Source organism: Montipora capricornis, chromosome 1 (assembly GCF_036669925.1).
Source record: "Montipora capricornis isolate CH-2021 chromosome 1, ASM3666992v2, whole genome shotgun sequence".
In the NCBI taxonomy this organism is placed as follows: Eukaryota; Metazoa; Cnidaria; class Anthozoa; order Scleractinia; family Acroporidae; genus Montipora; species Montipora capricornis.
Window position 1 is genome coordinate 7575891 of NC_090883.1, and position 12500 is coordinate 7588390.

Here is a 12500-nt window from a genome sequence, read left to right on the forward strand (position 1 = left end):
TAAGTAATGATCCGTGTAAGGTGGATAGCAATTTCCTTTGTTATGCCACATAGGAATGTTATCATTTTTACACAGAGAATGCATAAACCTACAGGAAAGCCGTTAACGCAATAAAATTCATTTACAGCCCACTTTGAAAGGGTGTTTTTTTGTGTTAAAAGATTTTGACCAATCACAAGAGTTGAAAACAAAAGCCAAGAAACGTTTTCAATTTTACATGTTCCCCACATACGATTTCTGTGGAATTCATTTAAACTGAGACCAGATGAAAGATGAAAGATGGTTGGAAAGTAAGGATGAATATAATACTGCTTTTATGAAGTTTTGTTAACTTTTGCTGTTTAAGCCAATCAGAAGTAAGTACAGACAATAGAAAAGTTATCACCTTTTTGCATACCAATTGAATTCCAACATGTTCGTTGCCGTTGTTGCTATCGTTCTTATCTGGACCGTTTCTTAATAAACAACAAGTGCATGAACCGGGACCCCAGATTTAGCCGATTGGCACCACTCGGGGGAACAAAGGCTGATGACCATGGTGATGTTGGTCAACACCCACATCTCTAGTTTACATTTTTGGGTGATAGCATTTCCAATTGTGTCGTTTTCCGGGGGAAATGGCCAACTTTTCTCAACGCTCCCCCTCGAGCTATGTTCTAACGTGAGCATAATGTTATATCATTATGACATACCCAACATGATTTATTCGAAAGTATCCCATGATCATTTAATAATTGTAAATTTAAATCTGGGTCAGAAGACTCTTGCGTCATTAGCTTAAAATTTTTACTCGTCAAAATTACGTAAATAGTTAAAGATAAGTGTAAATTATAAAACTAAGTAGACATTTTAGATGGGACTTACACATAATGAAGTATATACTGTTCAAACATCTCAAGCTTGATGAAGCGCGCCGTCGATATAAAGCTTGCCATGATGAAATCTATAGGTCTTTTCCCAGCTTCAAATGCATCCTCTTCCATCACCAATCTCAATTACTTCTTCGTTTGTCGGTCTTCCCATATCAAGTCGTCCGAAACACGCACACCATCACGTAGTTCCCTCTTCTTTTTGATAACTCTAAACCGCTCTGGACGGTACAAAAACTTAGCCAAAATCGCTCCAGGAGTGCCATCATCCTTGAAGGGCCCGATCCTGTGGGCGTTTTCGATGTTTGGTTGCAATTGGAGATCATTCTCCAGGATACCACGGAGCTTTGCAATACAATCTTCGCCTGTTGACTCAGGGATATTATAAAATCTCAAATTATAATCTCTAGAATATCTCTCCAGGGATAATAGTCGCTCATAAGTGTCATCAATCTCTTTTACATATTTCGTGACATCGTTCTCAATTCTGTCAATTCTTATGTTAGTTTCATGCAGTTCTCCTCTTAATACCTCCAGCTTTGTATCCAACGCTTCTTTTAATTTGGAATCGAGCTTTCACTCTTCTTGGTTTGACTCTGAATAGATTCAATGTCTCTTTGATTCTGGACTTGAGTTCCTTTCATCTCTTTCAAGTCGTTGCTTATTGAACTTACCTTATGGCGTACGAAAGTTTCAAAATCGTCCTCCGCCGTTTCCTTTAGTTTCCTCTTTTTCCAGACATTGTTTGTTCCTTGTTTGTTAAATTAGTTGAATAAAAGTGCCACTGTCGTTACTCGTAGATATGAAAGTTACCGCGATTGTTTAAAATTGGCAGGCTGAAGTGCATTAGCATTGATAGTTGGATAATTGTGTAACGGCATGGTGGGCTCTCATATGCAACTAGATACCCGAAATAATGCATGTATGTGAGGTAATCCCCTTTGCTGGAATTCAACCCTGTGAAGTAAGTATACCATTTCTCTAATAGGCGTAAGATTACTCTTTAACACATCCTCTATAAAGAGCTGTACCATGTGTTTAAAGTTCGTTGCACAGATGACAGGGTAATTTTGAATAAGGTCTGGTTTTTGTTGCCAGGTCATATTGTTAATGTCACCAGGTTTAGCAAGTAGAGCAGATCCATTCAGTAATATTAACACTTTTTGTGCCAGTTATACATTCCTCCAACAAACCTTGTGAATATTTATCACTATATTTGCTACTGTTACACTTAGAAACAGATGATCTGAACCATAACTGATCACAGGAAGTGCATATATAGGTATTTAGGGCCATGAAAAAGACTGAATCACTTTTGACATGGTATGTCTAATAGAGTCTTGACCTTGACAAATTTCAGTTTGCATGGTTTAACCTTGAGCTCCGCATAACTTTCCTTAAATGGTTTTATGCTTTTCTGTTTAGGTCTCTGATATGTTCTGGATTGCTTTTATTTTCCTTTTCCATTGCTGCTTCAATATTTTCAGATCTGTTTTGACGCTTTGCATTGTTTTTCTTTTCCCTGAACTCTTCAAGTGATTTTGTCTCTTCCGCTTGATACATTCTCTCATATAAGCTCTTTTTTGCCACTGCTTTGTAGAAATTATTACTGACACTCACATCATTTTTGGCCATCGTTAATTAATCGATTATTACCAGGCTCTGAATAATTGTTGACATTGGTAACACCGCTGATTTCATAACCTGAAATACTGTCATTATAATAATCTAACTGAAGTGCTAAAACAGTGTCTTTCATCTAGATGTCCAATGTTCACAGTAGTTCCCTTTTGTCCGCTTATAGGACTGATAACAGTTACTGGTGCCCACCCCTCAATTGATTCATTTATACGTATAGTAACATTTAATACATTGCAAACTACTTGCACAATAAGTACATGACACCATGTATGTTGCTATGAAAACAAACGCACAATTGCTCTGTAATGGGTCCAATAAATTTTTGACGGTTGTTTCTGATGGATTCAACTCCAGCAGTATGCACATTTATGTGATAGGAAGGATCATTGCATAACTGGTGGGCAACAGAAGTAAAGAAGCATGAACCATCTGAGGTACATTCTAGTGCCTTCAATCCCTTTTGAGCTAATCGAGCCTGCAACAGTCCTATAGAAGGATTTCTCGGTATTGTATGTGCTGTATGTGTACTCGTTCCATGAGCAACAGGGCCTGGGTTCGATTCAATGTCTCCTGATATCAATAGCTTTTCTCTTGATAGACAATAATTCTCATTTTGTTAGTTGAATTTTGTCGAATGCGTAGTAGCAGATTGATCTTGAATACACAATAGGACTGACAAGTCTTTCTTGTGTTTAGCAGTCCTGCGGATAATAAGATAAAAATGACGATTAGAATCTCCTCTCGAAGATTGTTACGTCTGAGTTGCGGTCTAGGTATAGAGATATAATATTTTCCAAAAGCAAGAGATAAACACTTTCTCAACTCAGACGAGCTCGGTACGTCCTTATTTAAACACGAAGACGCACTATAAAAGGGGGCGCTTCACGCACTGCTTTTGTTCAAATTCATTCAATTCACGACTGATTAATTATCGAAGGTGGTGATCAACAAACAGCAACACAGAGACGGAAGCCGCGAAAAAAAAAGGGACTGGGAATTTGAAAAAAGAACGACAGATAATATTTTATGGCATATTACGGACACATTGCCAGACAATGAGGAACCTGTGGAGTAGTTACAGTTACGACACATCCCCGTTTCATATATGGAAAGATGTTGTCCCGGCTAAGAGGGTCACCCTCCCAGCCGAGTCAACGTTGAGTGAGAGAACCCAAAATCAAGAGTTGGCCTCCATTTTGTTTTCAATGACGTCAGAATTCGCGCATGCTCTCATTACCTTAAGTGTTTGCTTTCTCATGTAATTATTGTCATGTAATAAGGCTGTGGTAAGGCGAATTCTTTATTGGCCTCAGAGGCAACAATGTCCCGACTGGTTTTCGTGAAGAACAATCAAAAGCGTCTCAATTGGTGCATTCATGTGAGCACGAGGAGTGAGCAGGGGCCGCAGTGTTCAAATAGCCAATTTTCGGCTATAAAAACCCTACGGCGCATGTTCACCTGCATAGAGTTTCCCAGAGCCTTGGGTCGATCCGAGGCTGTGGTGACGAGAATGCTGAGTAGCCTTGGCTTAACATACTTCTCTTTTCCACAAGAGATGCAGTCCTCCTCAAAGGATTGAGAACGGGAAGGAATGCCTCTCTTCCGTGGCCATTCCAAGTCATTATGGCCTTCAGGACTTGCTTTCCCGACCTCATCTTTAAGCTTATTACATTCCAGATCTCGCTTTAGGGTTAAGATACTCCTACAACTTCGGTGGTAGGAAACGGGTAACACTTCCCCTTGTTTCGCATTCTTTACTAAGTCTGGAAGTGGTCCGTTCTTTTGCACTGTAGCTGCTTGAAGAAGGCTTAGCCAAGAATCGTTGCGTTGGGGTGTAGTTAAAATCTCTCAATTGGGATCACTCACTGACTCATCTTTCTTATGAATGATACAAAAACGATATTTAGTCATGACATTGTCATCTGAAATAAGGAAATGTAATGACTTATTTAACAGTTTTCGTATTTCCAATTTTTTTTTCACTTATAACATCAGAAAATACAGCACAACTCCTCCACTGCAAATTAACAACATTTAAAAATGACACGTTTTTTTTTAATTTACGTGTTTTAAGCAGCCATACCCCCGCTCTAAGGACCGTCATTACTTGCCAACATTAAAAGAAACTCGTATACAAACAGATTCAACAGAAAAATAAAAGATAATTGTGACCTGGATTATTTCCTTCTGTCAGGTTTGCATAACATAGTCGTTTCAGTGACGTTTTCAATCATTGGCTATCTTACGGCTTATTTAGGGTCAATTTTGTGTACTTTTAACCCGGCAGAGCTGAAGAAGCCAAAAAATCAAACAGGACGGCCGCCATGTTGGAACAAAGTAGTAGAAATAGTTAAAGAACATGAAAAACAGCTTTTTTAGACAAAAGGATTTTACCGTGCAAGTTAAAAAAAAAAAAGCAAGATTTGTTACATCCTAGATACAACAGAGGTAAAAAAGGCCACAGTTCTCGAATTCAATTCATGGCCGCCACATTGGAACTTGCATATGTGATATAGAAATAAAAGAAGTAAAAAAACGCCAAGTATTTTAGTAAACAATGTAACCTTGATCTCTTCATTGCTCAATCAAACCGTCTGAATGGTTAGTTATGCATTTTTGCAACTTCTTCGGAAAACAAGTCCACCTGTGACGGACACGAGGCAACGTGGTCAGCAGCAGGCAATGAAGGCACAGAAAAAGCCTTTTACACATAAAGTACTGGGCTGATGATAACAGAAAAGAAGAAGAGTCACATCTGTTCACCTCTCGCTTTGAATAACTCCCCACACCCGAAACAGACAGGCAAAGAGAGGTTTCCGAAAAACTAAGATCGCGTTAGAGCGCCAAAAATTGTACCCATCCCTACACCCTAAAAATGATAAAAGATGACACTTTGGCAAATGCTATAACACATATGGAGCGTTTTCACTCACGTGACCAGCAGCCATATTGGATTACTAATTAAAACAATAGGAAGTATTGGCATAAAAATAGAGTTCAATTCCCGGAGGATTAGTTTGGTACACCATCATGGCCGCCATACTTTTGTTTAGGTACACCAACATGGACGCCGTGGTGTCACATGAAAACACACTATTCCTTTATTATGAGGAAAGAGCATTCCAAAAATGTATGCCATCCTTTGTTCTCCTGAGTGGTACATACAGTATTAAATTGACCTGCGCAAAAAAATTTGAAGCTTGCGCAACATAACGCTGGGCTGTATTCTTCCCATCATTGATTGCTACACAACGTTGCGCTAGAAGTGCTAGTCAAGACACTTTCAGTTATCAGAATGATGGATATGGTCATACAAAGAATGGGGTTGGGGCTGCTTTGAACTTGATAGAGCTTTTGCCCAGCGTGCCAAAAATTCCATAGAACCGACATTTTTCATCACCCAAAGCTCACTTTTCTTTCGGCAAATGCAAAGAGTGATGACTTCTGACCGGCGGATGTGGAAGTCGGGCACAGTGAAGATACTTTTGTGAGCCTTTTGTTTACAAATGCACGCACGCGCTTATCGCACAATGAACGAGAATTTTCAATACTGCACGAAGCGAAGCTGAAGCGCTTGTATTTGTAAACAATGGCTTCGCAGCCGTTTTGCATTGTTTTAGCATTAAAAAGGGAAACAAATGAAAGCGAGAACATTCAATGGAAGAATCTTTAATAAATCGGAATTGAGATACATAAAGTCAATTCCAATAATTTAACAAAGCAAAAAGCATACATAAAAATCGGAAATCTCAGTAAGAATCGAGTGAGAAGCAACGAGATATAGAACAGAGGAAAATTGCCACAAAAGCCTCATTCTCATTGCTTAACTCACCATTGAAAACTGAGACACTCCAGTTTAAACTCAAAAACGAGGTTAATTTGAATGCAAAGAAAAGAATATTAAAATGTCAGCCATGTTTGCATAAGGTTTGTATTAAATCGCTTTAATGCATCCGGGTCAACGCCTACTGGCGTCTTACATTAACTTTTTATTCTGCCTTTGAAGGTGGGTGGAATAAAGGAAAAAGTTTTGGCAGCACACAGAGCAGGTCTGAAGAGAGTCATATTACCAAGACGGAACGAAAAGGTCAGGAAAATGAAATATAGAACTCGTGCAGCATCGCAAAATTCCCGCCTGCTTTGATTTAGAGCTGACACTCGAGTCAGCAGTGTGCACGTTTGTAGGAAATTGTCGTTATGTACTCGCGGCTCAAAGTGGAGAGCTGAACAGCATGTTCTCAGAACTGATGGCGCTCTCTGATTTCAGCTACTCATTCTTCACAGACTCATTCTGTTGCATGCTGTTCTCGCAGTCGGTTGCCAAGGCTGTGTGGGTCTTGTTTTTAATGTTTATAATGTCCAGTGTTTTCTCTTCAAAATATAGGATTTGTCCGAGCTACCAGATAATGTCAAGGTAAGGATTGCATTTTCCTTTATTTCCTTACTTTTTTCGTTATGCTCATCACTTTTGCCAACAGCCCAGTTCTTCACAATAATAAGCTCATTTAGCAACGGAACGGGGACGTCAGTTGACGTTGGCGCGCGCAGAAAAATGTCCATATAAGGTCAGATTAAAGTAGAATCCATACTATTTCGCGCGATCTCCCGCCGTCAACTGAGGTTCCCGTTCTGTTACTAACTCAACCTACTCTGATACTTCGTTCGTCAAAATTAAAATCCGCACAAAACATTCTTATAGGGACGAAGTCTACAGGCACGTTCTGCAATCACTTCTTACCAGAAGAGAAACTGATATACTATCCTTATATACAACTTTTACAGACATGTTTGTCTTAAAAGGTTGCCTTTTAAAAAATGGAGCAAACAGCACCTGAAATGTAACTTTGATGGCAAATTAGTGCTATACAAACTTTGAATAATGACGCTATCCACGAGGAACCGTGCGCATCGAGTGTTTCCATGGGATTTCAGGGCAAAGGAAGGTGAAAAAAGAGGAGTCAGCAACCACTTTTTGTCGTCCGCATTTTGTACGGCCAAAAGATCGAACTGAATCCCCTTTCTTTGCTGGTCTTTCACATACTGGATCCGAAGTAATTAATGTCCATAACACAAAAGAACAAAGCGAACATAACACCAGCTAATTAACAAGGTGTAAGCGGAATAACAATAGTTCTTTGTCCTCGGCCATTTTAGTCCGGTATATGAAAGTCTACCCGGTTTCTTGGTCTCGCTTTGCTTTGAAACGCACTTGGACGCTTGTTAACTAAGCTCCCATAAACTCCCATAAACTTATCACTGTTGTATTTTTCTTACGCGGTCTCATATAACAGAAGCCTTTTTGAGATTTCTTCATTTGCTGATGGGAACAGGACAGAACACAACATCGGGAACTCCGTGTCCTACTCTTTTGCGATTGGGCGTAGGTTTTTCAGCGTCCTACAACATGTCAGTCATGAACACGGATTGTAAAGGCAATGCTTTCGGTTTATAATTCAAATACGAGAAGGGAAGCAACTTCCTAACTAACAAGATGCATTTTTTTTTGTTTCATCAGGGGGATGTGGATTTTATTCTGGCAAACAGAGTGGAGGATGTGCTGCGCGCCGCTTTCGATGATGAATTTCCTGGCATGGCACAAGCTATTAGCAGTAAACCTTTGAGTAGTAAGCTCTAGTGGCCAGGCAATGGATAGTAAATGCATTCTGAACGAATTCTAGGTGACGTTGAAAAGCCAAGACACTTTCAAAGATGTTATTATAAAGTGATTGTCTTGTATTCCTAAAGCAACCTAAATAATCTCACTGGCAAGCTATCAAAAAGTCTTAACCATTCGCTTAACTCGAGGAGATGCCGACAATTTGAAGCCGAAATATGGGAAGCTAATCTACTCATTCGTGGGAAAAAGGCACTTTGTTGGTTGGTTCGCCATGCTGTCCTTTTCAGACTTACCCTCACAATAAATAACCTTAGAAATAAATATTTCCTAAACCTTTTTAAGTGTTCAACCCCTTAAAACCTGAGCATCCTTGTCAATCTTTTGGTCTTATTAACTTTGTTAGGTTGTATCTTCAGTAAAGTGCACCATGAACCTCTGAATGTCGTCTTGTTTTGCTTGGTATAATGATTGATACACGACGATTTACTTTGTACCAGAGTGTTATTTACTATAGTGATTGTTTGGTGCATTGATGCTTTAATATAGTTAATGTCTTTTTGTTTGTTGGATTTTTTAGTCGATACTGTTCTTTTCTACTAATACGCATTGCACTGTAACACCGATAACTGTATCTCTGCTGACCACGAGTCATTTTAGACTCTTGCTTTGGCGGATTTGCCTCCACATCTGATTTATGCAGAGTCTTAAAAAGACGTTCAAAAACTCATTAATAATTCATAAGCAAATACAAAGGAAATGAATTTTTTGTGAATGTCTTTATATCTGATAAAAACGGCTAAATTTTTAGCTCCAGTTTTATCTGGGAATATAAATAGAAAACCCAAGGATTACTCAAAAAATAAATAGGTCTGCAACAGAAGTTTTTGAAGCTTTTCAAAAAACTCGCAGCAGTGTTTTATCGGGTCTAAAAACACTCGGCTACACCTCGTTTTTTATACCCGATAAAACACTGCTGCTCGTTTTTTAAACATTACATAAATGATCGTAACCACGACAGCTAGGAAAGACTAGATAAAATTCACAATTCAATTTCGTAACCACTTGTTGTTGAATGTTCTTATCAGAAGTTTAAATTGACTTATTTTGTTAAAAGTTGAAGTTGGGCCAATTGGGCGTTCGACAATAATTTACCGAGATCAACTCATTGATTATTGAATAAGTAACCATGGGTCGTGAGTTGTCCGCTGACTCTCACAATCGAAGGTTGCGGCACTGTCTGTATAGTGGATGGCAGTCTCGTTACCAGGGTCATCGGTCCCTTGACCAGCGGTCGGGAAAGTTGACTCTGGTCGAATCCAAAAAAAAGGCCATATTTGATTGGCTGTTCAAAACGGTTTAATTTCCTGTCATTTGTCAAATTCTAAACTAAAAAGTCGTGATTTCTTTTGGATTTTTATCTATACAAGGTTGAAGATTATCTAGAAATAAATATTTTTACAAGTTATCAGTTCCGTAACGTTTTTGTTTTTGATGTATAATTTTCACTTGCGTGACACCAGATACTGAAATCTGTTATGATTGAAAAAAATGTCTCTCGTTACTGTTTTTGATTCTCCGCAGTTTAAACATTTCGAGTGAATTAGGAGATGTGTTTAAACTCATGTGTACTGTCACGGCAAGGTGAACTCCAGTTGTTTTGTTTATTTCTAACCGTCTCCCCTCACGCACGCGCAGTGAGAAACCGGAACCAGAGTTTTTTGGCACCGGTTTTGGATTCTTCCAGAGTCAAGGGTAACGGAGGCTCTGGGAACGAGATCGAGTGGATGGCGGATAGTATAAGGGAGTTGCCGAGTCAGTGTCATTTATTTCTTGACACCTTACAAACGTGAATGCTTGCGGCGCAGCGCGGCTTAACCACTGGATCCACGATCCACCCACTCATGCCATTTATGTAGCTTATTTTTTTAATGCCAATAGAATATCGCTTTAGTGTAGATGTTGTGCCCTGCATCCTTGACTGTGGATCCAGCTTCAATCTGAAGTCAAACTAAAGTATCGAAGTGTGACCAGAATTATGTTTATCAAAGTTTAGCTATTGTGTACATAATCTGTCATGAAAAACTCCTTGTAGTATGATGGGCCGTTTCTATACCACAGACACATAATTCCCCTCAGATAGACTTGGGTAAACATTTTGTTGTGTGTCTACTAAGTTCGTCTGATGTGAAGCTGGGACGTCCAAGACTAATTCATGCATGAAGGTGAACTATCCATTTCATTTGGTCTCGAAAGACACACTCAATTCCAAAGTTCGATAAGAATGGGTAGTGCTTTCGTCCTAGGCACATGATGCGGCTCTTGGAGATCATAGTAATTTTTGCACTAGACCTGCAAAGATAATACAAGAGACAGTGCGTGTGGATTGTCAATGCTCACTTGAGTTTCTTTGGGCATTGTCTCAGCTCACTTTAGTTTTGAGCTCGTTTGTTAAGCGCGAGCTGCGAACACGTGCTCAGAGTCCTCAGGGTTGATGACCAGAAAGAGGAAAAACGCCTAATTTTCTAGTAGAACGGAAAACGGACAGCCAATCAAGTACATGTCAAATCAGGTTTATTTAAAGTTCTTTTGGAGATAATACTAAAATCAACTGTAAAATCATTTCGTAAATGGTTTTACCTCGAACACTCCTTCTCAGGACTACACTCAACCGGACGATCGTACTTTACTTAATTATAGTAAAATCATTTGTAGTAAGGGAAAAAAATACAAATAAGTGACAACTGGAAACTGCGAAAAGAAGCTTGTTAAGATTTTAAGAGTTATTCTCGTGTACATAGTTCAAATTTAGGTCTCTGATGCCCACATCCTCTGCGGGTTTATCACGAACCCACACAATGACCAGCTCGCAGGTGGTTTGACAGCTTTTAAATTGGTGCAGCACACCGCATGGTTTCGCAGAGGTCATTGGAAAAAGCCTGTTTAAACCTAAAATTTTACAGTTTTCCTTTTATTACTGCTCAACAAACTGTTTGTAGTTGCAATGAGCAAAACATCGTCTTAGCATAATTATTAGATTAAGTGGCCTGCAAAAGATCCTGCCGCCGGCAATATAATTTTCTATTCATGTTGTGAGCGTAATTTGTCTTGCATTCATATTTGCCCTGCAGAGATTTGCGAGAGGATCGAAAAGCGCCACTGTTAGATCCAAACACCTATTCGTTAGTGCCGTTGTATTTCCTCCCTTAGGACAACTGTTAGGAATGTAGTTAGTTTTTTAGTGTACGGAATGTGTTAGTCCGGAATTTAGTACTTAATTTGTTCGTTTAATTTAGGTTTAATTTAATCATTTTCAGTCCTTGTTGTCTCAATCAATCATTTTCGCTTTGTGAGCAGATCTAGAAGTTTCGCTTCGTGCAGTTCAAGTGCATTTTGTAACTTTCTTCGCTTCGAGTAGCCAATTCAGTTTACCAGCTCCCAACAAATGTAAGTTCTTGAGCCTCGATACGGTGAGAGCGAGTAAGTGAACGGTTAACCAGCCGTGTCCAAATTCGTTGTCAGCGTGGCTCGAAGGATTTTGAATATTTGAATATATTTCGCTGTTTTTTAGCAATGGATACTCGCTGAACTTTGAAACGTGGTCAAGGAGAAGTAAATGTATTCGTGTGGCCATTGCCGGAGTGTGGGCCTGACTGATGCTGGAGATGTGAGGTTAGCTAGAAATTACTTTCCAGCCTTTCCGAGTGGCAACCCGGGAAGTTGAGAAGTCGCGTAAATCGCATTCAGTCAGGCAAATACCCACACAAAAAGCGAGAAAGTCACCAGGACAATAAAGTACGGCTTTTTTATTGAGAACGTTTGCGTGTAAATATCTTTTTTAGTTGTTATCGAGATTTCCATGGCCCATTTTTTTACCCTCCGAGTCTGGGGCGCCTAAGTAATTTTCTATTCATGTTGTGAGCGTAATTTGTCTTGCATTCATATTTGCCCTGCAGAGATTTGCGAGAGGATCGAAAAGCGCCACTGTTAGATCCAAACACCTATTCGTTAGTGCCGTTGTATTTCCTCCCTTAGGACAACTGTTAGGAATGTAGTTAGTTTTTTAGTGTACGGAATGTGTTAGTCCGGAATTTAGTACTTAATTTGTTCGTTTAATTTAGGTTTAATTTAATCATTTTCAGTCCTTGTTGTCTCAATCAATCATTTTCGCTTTGTGAGCAGATCTAGAAGTTTCGCTTCGTGCAGTTCAAGTGCATTTTGTAACTTTCTTCGCTTCGAGTAGCCAATTCAGTTTACCAGCTCCCAACAAATGTAAGTTCTTGAGCCTCGATACGGTGAGAGCGAGTAAGTGAACGGTTAACCAGCCGTGTCCAAATTCGTTGTCAGCGTGGCTCGAAGGATTTTGAATATTTGAA

General features: G+C 39.4%; 1 protein-coding gene across 1 annotated transcript in view; it reads left to right on the plus strand.

Moving 5' to 3' along the window:
- The window catches only part of LOC138046518 (lon protease homolog 2, peroxisomal-like), a 39053-nt gene extending 30360 nt beyond the window's left edge, over nucleotides 1–8693 (plus strand). The window contains exons 28-30 of the mRNA XM_068893158.1: nucleotides 6517–6597; nucleotides 6895–6924; nucleotides 8026–8693. Coding sequence (XP_068749259.1) covers nucleotides 6517–6597; nucleotides 6895–6924; nucleotides 8026–8145 — 231 coding nt within the window. The 3' untranslated portion in view covers nucleotides 8146–8693. The remainder of the gene's footprint in view (nucleotides 1–6516; nucleotides 6598–6894; nucleotides 6925–8025) is intronic.
- The last annotated feature ends 3807 nt before the right edge of the window (nucleotides 8694–12500 follow it).